This window comes from Nyctereutes procyonoides, unplaced genomic scaffold, assembly GCF_905146905.1.
Source record: "Nyctereutes procyonoides isolate TBG_1078 unplaced genomic scaffold, NYPRO_anot_genome, whole genome shotgun sequence".
Taxonomy (NCBI): Eukaryota; Metazoa; Chordata; class Mammalia; order Carnivora; family Canidae; genus Nyctereutes; species Nyctereutes procyonoides.
The window spans coordinates 8,891,370-8,905,281 of record NW_026575145.1 but is presented as its reverse complement, the minus strand read 5'-3'; the positions used below and the strand labels follow the sequence as shown (position 1 = coordinate 8,905,281).

At 38.9% G+C, this 13,912-nt stretch overlaps 1 protein-coding gene across 12 annotated transcripts in view; it reads left to right on the top strand.

Moving 5' to 3' along the window:
* Nucleotides 1-13,912, top strand: part of MIA2 (MIA SH3 domain ER export factor 2) — a 91,047-nt gene that overhangs the window by 20,076 nt on the left and 57,059 nt on the right. For 3 of the 12 annotated variants that reach the window (XM_055309087.1, XM_055309082.1, XM_055309081.1), the window contains exons 1-4: nt 1,974-2,107; nt 10,624-10,755; nt 12,965-12,986; nt 13,082-13,170. In XM_055309087.1, the coding sequence (XP_055165062.1) occupies nt 2,081-2,107; nt 10,624-10,755; nt 12,965-12,986; nt 13,082-13,170 (270 nt within the window). In that variant the 5' untranslated portion in view covers nt 1,974-2,080. Of the gene's footprint in view, nt 1-1,973; nt 2,108-3,179; nt 3,200-3,320; nt 3,425-3,967; nt 4,236-10,623; nt 10,756-12,964; nt 12,987-13,081; nt 13,171-13,912 lie in introns of those variants that run through there. The other 9 variants (XM_055309076.1, XM_055309077.1, XM_055309075.1 and 6 more) reach the window with 7 other exon arrangements.

The following is a 13,912-nucleotide window of genomic DNA, read 5'->3' as shown; positions in this document are numbered from 1 at the left end:
AAGCCCAGAGAAGTGATTAATTTACCCCGTATGATTTGGTCTTAAAGACGCTGATTAAAAACTTTACTTAGAAATCTGCTCCATCACAGGAGAAAAGAAACACTAATAATAATTATAGAAAGTCATAATAAAACTTTCAACTACCCATGGAATTAGTTCTATACTGGTATGTCCTACTGACACATACCTCCCCTGTCAACCCTTCCCCTACAAATTGTACTTATGGAGTTACTAAATTAAAAAAATAATAATTTATTAATCAGTATGCCACATTCACCTCTCATATAAAGTGCTTATTTAATAAAGGCTATGAAGTATGTTTATTTTTGTGGACTCAGTAAATACAAACACATTTTACTTTAACCATTTTTTTTTAAAGATTTTACTTATTTATTCATGAGAGACACACAGAAAGAGAGGCAGAGACATAGGTAGGCAGAGGGAGAAGCAGGCTCCATGCAGGGAGCCTGATGTGGGACTCGATCCCGGGACTCAGGGATCATGCCCTGAGCAGAAGGCAGATGCTCAACCCAAAGGCTGAGCCTCCCAGGGGTCCCTACTTTAACCATTTTGATTGAAATCTTTTAGACATGGGAATACTGAATTTAAATTTATGGAAATTACCTTGTGACCCTGGAAAGTCACTTATTCTGTAGGGCAGTCTCAGGTTTAAAACTCTGCTATATGAGGTTGAGATTAGATGACACGCTGCTGGTCAATGCTGACTTGTGCATTGTTTAAAAAATTAAGAACCAGTTACTAACATTTTAAAAAGTGAGTTCATACAAAAACCTGAATTTGTTTTTTTTTTTGAAAAAGTAGAAGACTGTAATATGTAGTCTCCCATTTCATACGGCAACAAGAAGCGCAGGGAATAGTGCTTGCATTGGATAGAAATGATTTTATCATTTCCCTACATTTATTTTACCTGCTTGGCCTTTATAGGGCTTTAAGTTCATAATGTTTGGACTAAATGTTCTGAAGAATTCCTGCCAGACCTAGAATTCTAATAATCTTAGTGTATCTACTAAGCTCCCATAATATAGGTTTGAATAGCTGCAGTAAATGGAAAATTTGAGCAATTTTCCTGTTAAATTTAGGTGAAAATTTTCCTTTTCTTCTGCTTAAATGTTTCAGGTGATTGTTTCTATTTGCTAGTGATTTCAGCTAGATTTTGTATACAGCATAATTTTAAAAAATTATTTAAGTAATAGGAATTAATGCTACTTTCTATCTACTTTATAATTGAGGAAGCTTTTTGAGTTCTAACATTTATGTACTCTTAATTAGAATGCTTCATTTATATGTGGAACAAACAAAGGAAATTACCCAGCTCTTGTTCAACAGGTAATGCCTGATTCAGATTGTTCTGAGAACAACTCTTACATCACTACTAGTACAGAGAATCAAAGTGTGGCTCAGTATGTTTGGTTTTCTTCTAAAGAACTAGATCCTACGACCCATAACATTGCCTGTTTAATTAAATGGGTGTAACTAGTACTTACAGCTTTGCAACAGGGCCTTTCACAAGGGAAATCAGTTTCTAAGTTGTGGACAAGGTTTACTGGTTAACATGTTTCCAGTGTTCTTGGATGCTTCCTAGTAGCTGTCACTAACACACAGCATTTATTCTCCAGTTCCCTTAAAGCATGTCTACATAAGACAGCAAAATCCCATGCCTACTTGAGAACAATCTTTGGATATCTTTTTCATGGTAAAAGTCATGTATTCTATATGAATAGACTAGAATAAAACATTCAATTAAATTTTTATCAGTTATCAAATTCAGGATATCTCTTTTCAACTGTAGATTTTTAAGAGGGTAGTAACGTGTATGATATTTTAGAAAAAAAAAAAAGTATTTAATCAGGAGTGACGGCCATGAAATTGGATCCTGTGTTGGTAGTCACAACTCCACCTACAGCACCCCTTTACCGCACAAGTGTCAAAACAGGATCACAGTCTATGTGGAACCGAAGAGTGCAGATGTATTAGAATCTGAAATCTTTCTCAAGGATATGAGGCGATTAGTAGAACTTTATTTACAAGTTAAGATATTTTAACATGAACTTTTTAAAAAATGGAATTGAAAGATCTAGAGGAAGAGGTAAGTTTCTATATGACTATTAAGTGTACAGAAGAGAAATTAGGTTTGACTTTGACACCGAGTTTAAGTTTTACTGTGTTTTTGTTACAGGGAAATCTTTTAGATTTTTAAACAATTTCATTTATTCTTTTGTCCCTAATTTATGTTTTTAGTATTTGGAATGGTGATTATTGAAAAATTGGAAAATGGCACAGACTGCCTTAGGGTGGGCAAAAGGATTTAAAAAATGTTTTAGGTTATAAATAAGTTCTGAGAGCTGAAAATGTTTCTAGAGTTTTCTGGAAATGTTCAGACATTAAGAATTTTTTTTTATCAATGCTCTAATTGATACGTACATTGTTCTAAGATTCTCTGAAATTTTAAACATAAAATTTTGGTTATGCTTCTGTTTTGACTTTAATAGGCTATTCACATAATTTAATTTCAAAACACTATCCAACATATCAGAAGGTTGTGTAATACCTTAAAAATGGAGAATTATTAAGCAATTTCTGCTGCGTTCTGATACTGATAGTTCCTGAAACTCCTCAGGCTGATGTGGCAAATGAGAGCACTTTGAATTCCAAACGACTAGGCCCCATTTTGGTCCTGAAAATCACTTGTTGTGAACTTGGGCTTTTTTTTTTTTTTTTTTTTTAATTCTTTTTGGCACAGTTGTTCTGTTGCTGCCAGCTTACATCAGAGAAATTTCCTATGGACTTAAGATTTTGTTCAACTATTAAGTTCTCTTGGGTGATTTGTTTAGGAAGAAGCATCTGCTGCTTCTTTTCGTGTCGCTTTGCTAAGGGCTTGTAGGAGGCCGAGTTGGTGGAGGCTTATTATTGCTGGCAAGGCCGACTTAGGGGTTAACCTTTACACCTCTGCCAGCTGAAGGTCTCCCACGCACAAATGCAGCCCTCCGTACTCTATTCGACAGACCTAAAAATAGGGTCCTAAATTTAGACCGCAGGATGCTACTTTTAGCTCCCCTTCGCAGAGGAGAAACCCAGCCGCTGGGCCAGAATCCGGAGGGGCTTGCTCCGTCGTCGTTCGGGGAACTAGGAGCTCCTGGCATTAAGCCAGTGGTGCCTAGCAAGCGCCCAGGTAGTCCAGGTGTGAGTAAAGCCCTCGAAGCCGACCGAGGGGGCCGGATCGGTGTTCTCTTGCGTGGGAGAGGTTAAACACTGCCCAGACCACAGCTGACCCGAGACGCCTTCCTGCCCAGAGTCCAAAGTCCGGACGCGGTTGGCAGGACGCACGGGCACGGGCCCTGCAGGCCTTTTTTTGACGGGAATGAAGGCGGCGGCCAGTTTCCGTGGGCCGACAGCGTCCCCAGGGGTACGAGACGCAGATGCAGTCAGGGCTTCCGTGGGGGTGCAGGCAGGGTCTCGGGCGGGCTGCGAGACGGGAGCGCTGGGGGTGGGCCGCTCGGCCCGGCGTCCCGGCCCTTGGGTCGAGAGGCCGCGCCAGGCTCCGCCGCGGGGTTGCACGCCTGGCGGCCTCCACGATAAGCCACGCCGCTACCTCGGCCACGGTCCCGTGCCAGGGCCCTACTCCCCTGGGCTGTGTGCGCCACCCCCCCCCCCCCCCCAGCGCACAGCTCGAGGCACAATTCCAGCGTCTCGGGCTCAAGCCCCTCTACTTCCAAAGCGGTTGGCTTCGCCCAGGAGAGCGCCGGCCCCTTTAAGAACGCGAGGCAAGGACACGTCGCGCGAAGAGGGAGGGGAGAGTTACCGCGTCCCCGCGTCCCCGCCTCCCCGCCGCGGCCGGGCCGCAACCAAACTGAGGGGTGACGGGCGGTGAGGAGAGGGCAGGTCGCGGGCTCGCGAGGGGCGGGACTGGACCTTCGGATCTTCAGGACCTCGAGCATAGCGAGGGGCAGGCTCCCTGGGGGGCAGCGTTGGCCCCCTGAGGGCTGCCGGCGCCGATCCTCCCGCAGCCCCCCCGCAGCCGGCGCCGCAGTGGTCTGCTCCGGTTGCCGGGTGCAGGTTTGGGTTCCGGACCGAACGCGGTGCGTCCCCTGCCGCCTGTTGGGGCTCCGCCAGGCCCCGGCCGCGGCCGCTTCGGTTGGGGCAGCCTTGGCGCCATGGAGGGGCCCAGGACTGCCCCTCAGTCGTACGTGGGGCTGGTTTTGGAGGAGCTACGCAGGGTGAGTGCAGGCGCGTCAGGGTTCCTTGGCCCCGGGGTCGCAGGCGCCTCCTGGGGGAGGAAGCCGCCGACTTTGGCTTCGCGGTCCGAGCTGTGGTGGGCACAGGTCCTGAAGCGAGTCCTCCCCTGCCGGGGGGCTCCGGCCCGTGTCCCAGGCAGGGGCCAGGTTCCTGGGCTGCGTGGGTGGCTTTTGGTGTGTGTGGTACAGGGGACCTGGAGATCCGGAAGGTGAAGAGAGAATCTGCCTTAGCGGGATTTTGCAAGGGTGTGATAAGCGTTTTCGGATTCCTACAGCGAATTAGCTCTGCGGTCCTGTTCCTCAGGTGGCTTGGGGGTCAGTGGCACGTGGTTCTCTCAACTGTGGGAAACTTGAGAAGACCGATCCTCTGAAATGAATTCCTTTGAATGATGGAACTTCTCGTTTCGTCTAAGCGTGCACGGGGACTCGGGATTGTAATTCTGCATTTTCTTCTACTCAAGAGTCCTCTTTTGAGATACTTTACCATAAGTGAGATTGTTCTTCGCTTCTTTCTCTATGTTCAGGCGAAAGGTCGTGCCGATGTAGAATCTGGAGATACTGAGCTCCCAGTGCTCAAGGTGTTTTTAGTTTTTTTTTTTTTTTATTATTATTTTTTTAAGGTCAGTTTATAACAGGTTGCATGGATTTTTCTCTCCTGAGTGTTTTTGGTGTCTTTGTTGACATGTGTAGGGCCACTTATATCTTGTGTTTTAAACTACTTGCATTAAAAATCTAAAAAGTCTTTTAAAATATTGGGGCAGTTATGATTTTTTTTTTTGTTGTTGTTGTTGTTACCTAAATTAAAAAGGACTGTTGTCATGGTGTTCAGTTGTTCAACCAAGTGTGTCTAGTGATTGTGTGTGTGTGTGTGTGTGTGTATGACAATTCTCTGGAGAATCTAAATGAACTGAGTTTGGGCTCCTAGTATCATGCTGTCTGTTAAGGGAGAGAAGACAAAAAAAAAAAAAAAACAACAGTACAAAGTAGAAACTGATTAATTGCTTACCAGAGTTTATGCAAAAAGTGCTAGGGAAATTGAGGAGTGGGAGAGATTACATTTTCTTGAGTATTTAGGAAAACAGAATAGCTTAAGCAGAGGGGACATAATGAGCATTGTGTGTGCATGGAACTCGGAACTGTTTTTCTAGAATACAAAGTGGGCTCAGGGAATGAATGATGTGCAGAGATGCTTGCTGGAGACGTAAGTAGATTCCAGTTGATGTAGGTGCTGGAGAGCATTCGAAGAATTTCAGTGTTACTAGATTTTTGGTTTAACTAACTAGCTTCCTGATAGTAGCGTGTAGGTTAGATGTAAGGAAAACAGAACTAGACATGGTGTAGGGGAGAGATGACAGAGTAGTCAAGTAGCGGTAAAGAAGAGGGTACTGAATGAGAAAAAAATATTTAGTGGTTAAGAGCAAAAATGGGTAGGATTTTGCTGATTGGATGTGAAGGACGAGAGAGAGAAGGAATCTAGAATGACTTCCAGGTTTCTGGCTATGGCAACTTATTCACTGAGATAAGGTGGAACAAGGGATGATTTCAGACTGTAACATATTTCCTGTTCATCACTAAAAACGATAATCAAAACTTAGTTTTTATACGACTGTGAATGGAGAGACACATGGAGAGGGGTGGCCTAGCCAGATTTTGCAGAATTTTTTCTGTAAATGTATCTTCATATGGATGGTTTCTTTGCTAAAAAACACTTGTGTTTACCACAGGGGCCTGGGGGCTAGAATGGCACAACGCTGTTCTGCTTCAAATGTTTAAAAAAAATGTCTCTCTTTTTTTTTTTTAAAGATTATTTATTCATTAGAGACACACAGAGGGAGAGACCTAGGCAGAGGGAGAAGCAGGTTGCCTGTGGGGAGCCCAATGTGGGACTCGAGTCCAGGACCCCAGGATCATGACCTGAGCCAAAGGCAAACCACTCAACCACTGACCTACCCATGCATTCCAAGATTAATTCGTTTTTATTAAACTATAACTCACATAACATGAGATTCATCCTTTTTTAGTGTCCAATTCGGTGATTTTTCTTTGGATAGTCACCCTATAGTTTAGCCATCACAATTCCAGAACATTTCCATCACCCCAGAAAGAAACCATGTACTTATTAGCAGTTATTCCCAATTTTCCCCTCTCCATCCCTTGACAATTACTAATTTACTTTCTGTCTCTATGAATTTGTCAGTTCTGGATATTTCATGTAAATGGAATCATGTAATATGTAGCTATTTGTCTGTGGCTTCTTTTACTTAGCATGCTTTCAAGATTCATCTCAAGTAATAGTACTTCATTCCTTTTTATGACTGAAAAATATTCCATGGTATGGATATACCACATACCACATTTTGAGTATCCATTCATAGTTCATGGACATTTGCCTTGTTTTCACTTTTTTGCCTATTACGATTAATACTGCCAAGGACATACATGTATAAATTTTCTGTGAATGTTTTCAGTTCGCCTTGGTATATTCCTAGGAGTAGAATTACTGGTTCATATTTATCATATGCTTAACTTTTTGAGGAGCTGCCAAATTGTTTTTCACAGAGGCTGCAGCATTTTACATTCCCACTGGCAATTTTAAGAGGGTTCCTATTTTCCAAATCCTCTCCAACACTTTTTTTTTTTTTTTAAGATTTTATGTATTTATTTGACGGAGAAAGCACAAGACAGAGGGTGAGGTAGAAGTGAGCAAGGAGCAAGGAGCCTGATGTGCAGCTTGATCTCTTTGAAGTATGAAGATCTTAAATTTTGATGAAAACTAATTTTTTTTTTGGCTGTTGTGCAAGGAGCAAGGAGCCTGATGTGCAGCTTGATCTCTTTGAAGTATGAAGATCTTAAATTTTGATGAAAACTAATTTTTTTTTTGGTTGTTTGTGCCTTTGGTGTCATATCTAAGAAACCATTGCTTAAAATAAGGCCATAAAGTTTTCGTACAGCTGTGATTCCTTTTAAGAGTTTAGCTCTTACATTAGAGTCTGATTCATTTTGAGTTAATTTTAATTTTTTTTAAAGATTTTATTTATTCATGAGAGAGACAGAGAGAGAGAGGCTAAGACATAGGCAGAAGGAGAGGCAGGCTCTCTGCGGGGAGCCTGATGTGGTACTCGAACCCAGGACCCTGGGATCTTGCCCTGAGCTGAGGGCAGACACTGAACCACTGAGCCACCTAGGTGCCCCTTTAATTAATTTTTATATATGATATGAGTATGGCTCCAGATTCATTCATTCCTTTGCATGTAGATATCTTCTTATCCCAGTAACATTTGTTGAAAAAACTGTTCTTTGTTCATTTGTTTTGGTATTGCTGTTCAAAATCAATTGACCATAAATTTATTTCTAGATAATTATTTTTATTCTATTGATATGCCTATCCTTAAGCCATTACTAAACTATCTTAATTGTGATAGCTTTATAGTAAACTTTGAGATTGGGAAGTATGAGTGGTCCTTCCTCCCTCCCTCTCCCTCCCTCCCTCCCTCCCTCCCTCCCTTCCTCCCTTTATGGCTGTACAACTATAGAGAAGAAAATGCTATACCTTGCATTTTTCCATGAATTTTAGGAGCTGCCTGCCCATTTTTGCAAAAGAGACAGTTGGAATATTGATAGGGATTGCGTTGATTCTGTAGATCACTTTGGGGGAATATTGCCATCTTGACAATATTAAGTCTTACAATCTATCAACTTGGGACATCTTTCCATTTGTTTAGAACTTAAATTTCTTTCGACAGTGTTTTGTAGTTTTCAGAGTGTACGGTTTGCAAACTTACTTTGTTAAACTTATTCCTAAGTCTTTTATTATTTTTATGCTATTGTAAATGGAATTGTTTTTTCTTTTCTTTCTTTCTTTCCTTTCCTTCCTTTTCCTTTTCTTTCCTTTTCTTTCTTTTCTTTCTTTTCTTTTCTTTTCTTTCTTTTTCTTTTCTTTTCTTTTCTTTCTTTTCTTTCTTTTCTTTCTTTATTTTCTTCAGAGAGAAAGCAAGTGGGATTGGCAGAGGGAGAGAGAGAATCTTAAGCAGGTGCCATGCCCAGTGTGGGGCTCGATCTCATGACCCTGAGATCAAGACCCTGAGATAAAGACCTGAGCCCAGATCAAGAGTTGGGTGCTTAACTGACTGAGCCATCCAGGCACCTCAGTGGAAATGTTTTCTTAATTTCATTTTCATATTAGTCATTGCTATTGTATAGAAATAGGACTCATTTTTTTCTGCATCGATTATATTCTGCAAATTTGCAGAGCTTGTTTATTAGCTCTAATAGTTTCTTATTTAGAATTCTTATTTTAGAGTTTTAGGCTTACTTAAGCTTTTCTCTTTATAAGATTATGTTACCTTCAAATGGAGATAGTTTTGTTTTTTCCTTTCCAATTTAGGTGCCTTTTATTTTTTTCTTACCTAATTGCCCTGGCCAGAACCTCAAGTACAATGTTGAATGAATATGGAGAGAATGGATATCCTTATCTTGTTCCTGATTTTAAGGTGAAAGCTTTCAGTCTTTCATCATTAAGTAAAATGTTAACTATTGGTTTTTCATAGATGCCCCTTATCAGGTTGAGAAAGTTCCCTTCTGTCTTAGTTTATTGAATGTTTATCATAAAGGATGTTTGGTTTTGTTAAGTATAATTCTTTTTATATGCTGCTAGATTTGGTTTGCCGGTATTTGGTTGAGGATTTTTGCATTTATATCATATATTGATGTTTGGTTTTCTTTTCTTGTAATATTTGTTTGGCTGTCATATCAGGGTGATACTGGCCTCATAGAATGAATTAGGAAGAGTTCCCTCTTTTTTTTTTGGCAGAGTTTGAGAATGATTGGCATTAATTCTTCTGTAAACCTTCAGTAGAATTTATTGTGAATCCATCTGGTCCTGAGCTTTTCGGTGTTGAAAGTTTTTTTAAAATACAGATTTCTTATGAATTGGTAACTGGGGTAATGTAGGGAGAGGCAGAAATCAGAATAGAGGGGTATTTTTTTTTAGAAGAGGTATAATAAAAAAAAGAAGAGGTATAATCAGGTTTATTTAATACAGGTTAGTGATCTACAGATAGCAATTTGGAAGGTGTACTTATATGGATCATTGTTATAAAACAGACTTTGGAGAGGAGAATAGACATTAAAGGGTGTTTTTCTAGGTAGAAAGGGCCTAAAAAGAGAAGATTTGTCATACGGGTTTTGGGTTGAACGCTAGAAAGAATCAAACCTGATTAGACTTCAGATTTTTCTTAAAAGTGCATTTTTCTTTTTTTCCTCTACCGTTCTCCTGTGACTGAGTAATCTTGGACCAGGTAACAAAAGAATAACCCCATTGAGTGAGGATGAATAATAAACTGACCCAGGGAAAGATGAAATATAGGAGCAACTATAAAAGCCTTAAGCGTTTTTGTGCCAAAGACCTGCTAGGGAGAGAAGTAGTATAGAAGGGCCATGGTTACAGGATCATGGCTTTTAAAGGAGGATTAATAGAAATAGTTACCTTTACTGAGTACCTGCCCTGCATGTTCAAACAGCATTATTCCCAAGACAGATAAGAAATGGGAACCACAGAAGTAGGAGAGAGGTATTCAGATTCCAAAATGCTTCATCAGTGGTTTTCAGACTCTTTTTTTTTTTTTTCAACGCTTTTACGCTGCAAATCTGTTTTTTCCCCCACTGTGGAGAAATCTTAAATGGAACCCATATACTCTACACATAAAACCTAAACTGGTTGATATCAGTCTTAGAGCACCTGAACTGAGATTCTTTCTTTGGCCTTCTCTCCTCTTACTGTCAGAAGTTGAGGCATATTTGTAAAACTATAGTTTGGAAATCACTGCATTTTATCATAGTGCTAGTTTTCATCACTTGGTAAATGAAAATTGCCAGAAAAATAGACTGTAACACCTTCTGTTTGGTAGCTGGCAGCCCATTTCATGAAAAGGGTGTAAATAGTGTTTACATAATAACCTTGTACTCATTCTTGCGTCTTAGTTTGTGGGGGCTGCTATAATACAAACATTACAGACTGGGTGTCTTAAACAAGTAACATTGTTCTCAGTTCTGGAGGCTGAGGCCAAGATCAAGGCACTGCAGATCCTGTGCAGATCCTGTGAACCCCTTCCTGGTTCATTCATCTCACTATAACCTCACATGGTGGAAAGGTCCAGGGAACTTTGTGTGGCCTCTTCTAAAAGGGCGCTTATCCCATTCATGAAGGCTCTACCCTCATGATCACCTCCCCAAATACCATCACACTGGGTATTAGGTTGCAACATGTGTATAGCAGTTTGTAATCAACACTTTCTATCAAACCTACATTTTTGAGAAGTTAATTTTCTATCAAACATACATTTTTGAGAAGTTAATTTTCTTCGTCTTGAAGGTTGTTGCAGTGTTGCCTGAAGATATGAGACTGGATACCAATCCCTATGGTTTCCCATGGGAACTGGTGATATGTGCAGGTGTTGTTGGATTTTTTGCTGTTCTCTTGTTTTTGTGGAGAAGTTTTCAGTCGGTAAGTAACTGATACTAAGAATATTCATCTGTCTACAACGTGTACCTTTTAAGCATTCATGTTGATTACATGTATTGCCAATGTCCCCGTGTAAAACATCTCTTCATCTTCCTTAAGATGTTTTCTGATGAATAGAAATTCTTGGAAAATTTTGCTTTCAATATTTTAGTTCTTGATCCATCTTGAATACAATTTTTTTTTTCTGGCATGGAATAAGGATTCAGTGTAATTGTAACCCCAAGATATAACTGTTTTCCTACCCATCTGCCATGCATATTAGAGTTCCATATTAGAGTTCCACATGTATGTAGAGATTTTCTTTATTCTGTTCCATTGTTTCTTGTTGAAAGCAGATACATGTATAGCATTCTGTATCCATTAATTAGGTCAGGTTTGCTAATGACTGATTTTTGTTCATGTATTCTATTGTTGCCCCCCCCTTTTTTTTGTTTTTTTTCATCTATTCAGGAGGATTTGCCTGAATTTCACTCTCATGATAAATTTATCAGTTTCTTTTTGTAGTTCTGTCAATTCTTGCTTTACATATTTTGAGCTTATTAGGTAGATACCTGTTTAGAATTGCTACTCTTCTTGGTGGATTGAACCTTGTATCAATATCTGGTAACCCTCTTTAAGTTTGTGATGCTTTTGACTTACAGTTTCTTTTATCTCTTGTTATAGCCATATCAACTTTCTTTTTTTTTAATTTTTTAAAAATTTTTATTTATTTATGATAGTCACATAGAATGAGAGAGAGAGAGAGGCAGAGACACAGGCAGAGGGAGAAGCAGTCTCCATGCACCGGGAGCCCGACATGGGATTCGATCCCGGGTCTCCAGGATCGCGCCCTGGGCCAAAGGCAGGCGCCAAACCGCTGCGCCACCCAGGGATCCCCCATATCAACTTTCTTTTGGGTGGTATTTGATAGGTCTTTTTCCATCTTCTATTTTTTAGCCTTTCTATGGTCTTCTACTTAATGTGTATCCTATGGAAATTTCTTTAATATTTAATCTGAAAATCTGTTTTTTTTTTCACTACTGAGTAGTTTGTAGCTGTCTGCATATATTATGATTATTGATGTATTTGGACCAATTTCTTTCATCTTAGTTTATCTTTTTATTTTTATTTAAAGATTTATTTATTTATTTATTTATTTATTTATTATTTATTTATTTATTTATTTATTTACAAGAGACCCATAAGAGAGGCAGAGACATAGGCAAAGAGAGAAACAGGCTTAATGCAGGGAGCCTGATACGGCACTCAATCCCAGGACCCTGGATCACGCCCTGAGCCGAAGGCAAACACTCAACTGCTCAACCACCCAGGCATCCCTAATTTGATATTCTTGTATAATATGTCTAGGTTTGAACATTTTTTTTCTTCTTTTTTAGAATTATCTGGAATCTTTTAATGAGGTGTTTTATATTTTTTTTTATTTCTAGGAGATATCTTCTGCATTTTATGTTTTTTCTTTTTCTTTTCGGGACTATGTTTTTAGATGCTATCCCTTCTACTTCTGCCTTCCATATCTCTTAACTTGCTTTTCAGGTTTTTTTGGTTTCCTATTACCTTTTGAGCTAGTTCCTCAATGTGATGATTCAATTCACTTAATCCTCCTCAATACTGATTCTACTATACCTTGACTTTAAAACTTTTTAAAAACTATAAAAATTTTTATCCCTGTTCATCTTCTATAGATGATATAAGTCCCCATTTTAGTCTCCTAAGCCTACTCTCCTTTACAAATGGAATTTTTCCTTAATTTTTTGAGAGAGAGAGAGATGAAAGAAGAAAAAAAGGTTTTGTGGTCAGTTTAGATCCATGGACCAGTGGTAACATTTCTCAAACTTAATTTTGGATGTTATCGCTGGGAGAGATGATAATAAGGACTTCTTGAAATAGTTTGTTTTAGGGTCAAATATATTTGGAGTACAATGGGATAAGCGAAATAGAACAGATGTCTTTAAGGAAGAGTTATTTCAGGGTCTTTAATGTGATAATATAACACATAGTGTGGCTCCTCAATAGAGAGACATTACTATGTAGCATTTTTCCCATTGTACAGACAACACTTTCAGTTAATGTATATTCATACTAAGGCAATAAGAAACCAGTTATTTTTCACTTGGTAGTAGAAGTTAAATAAATTAGATTTACTTGGATATATATTTGTTTTAATGTAAATTTTGTTAAAAATTTGTTTCAGGTTAGAAGCCGGCTTTATGTAGGTAAGCTCTTTTTTCTATTCTAGATCTCATCATTATTGTTTATAATTTTGAAGCCTAAAGCTATTTATACATGATAATGTGAACTTTCTTTTCAGGAAGAGAGAACAAGCTTGCTGTAGAACTTTCTAGACAAATTGATGAAAAATGTAAACTACTTGAAAAATTTAGCCTTGTTCAAAAAGAGGTAAGATATTTTTTTTTGAGGTAAGATATTTTTAAAAATATTAGTATTCATGTTAAGAGTCAGAGGACTTTATACTTTTCAATGCCAATATTTCAGTGTAAGTTTATTAATGCTTTGTTTGCAAAGTGTGAGAGTTCAGTTGCTGTTTATATATTACTAACCTTATTAATTTTAACCATTATGGTAGGTGTATAATGGTGTCTCATTGTGGTTTCATTCTGTATTTCCCTGACTAATGAGGTTAAGCACTCTTTTATGTATTTATTCGTCATTTGGATATCATTTTTGTGAAGCTGCCTGCTCGAGGTTTTTTTTTTTTTAATATTTGAAAAGGTGTGTTTTTTTCCTTTTTGATAGTAGAATATTTTCTATATTTGAACATGAGCCCTTTGTCAGCAATATGTACTGCAAATATTTTCCCCCACTGTGTGATTTGCCTTTTTACTTCAGATGGTAAGCCGAAGTTCTTAATTTTAACTTAGTTTAACTCATCAGTCTTATCTTTATGACTACTTTTTGTTTCTTATTTAAGAATTTTTGTCTACTCAAGGATATGAAGATATTCTTCTGTGCTACTTTGAGAAACTTTGTTTTACCTTTCTCATTTAGTCTTTGTAAAAAGTTTTCTAGGACTGCCATAACAAAATAACCACAGACCAGCTGGCTTACCCAACAGAAATTAGTTTTTTCACAGTTCTAGAGGCTAGAAGTTTAAGATCAAAGTGTTGGCAAGTTTGGTTTC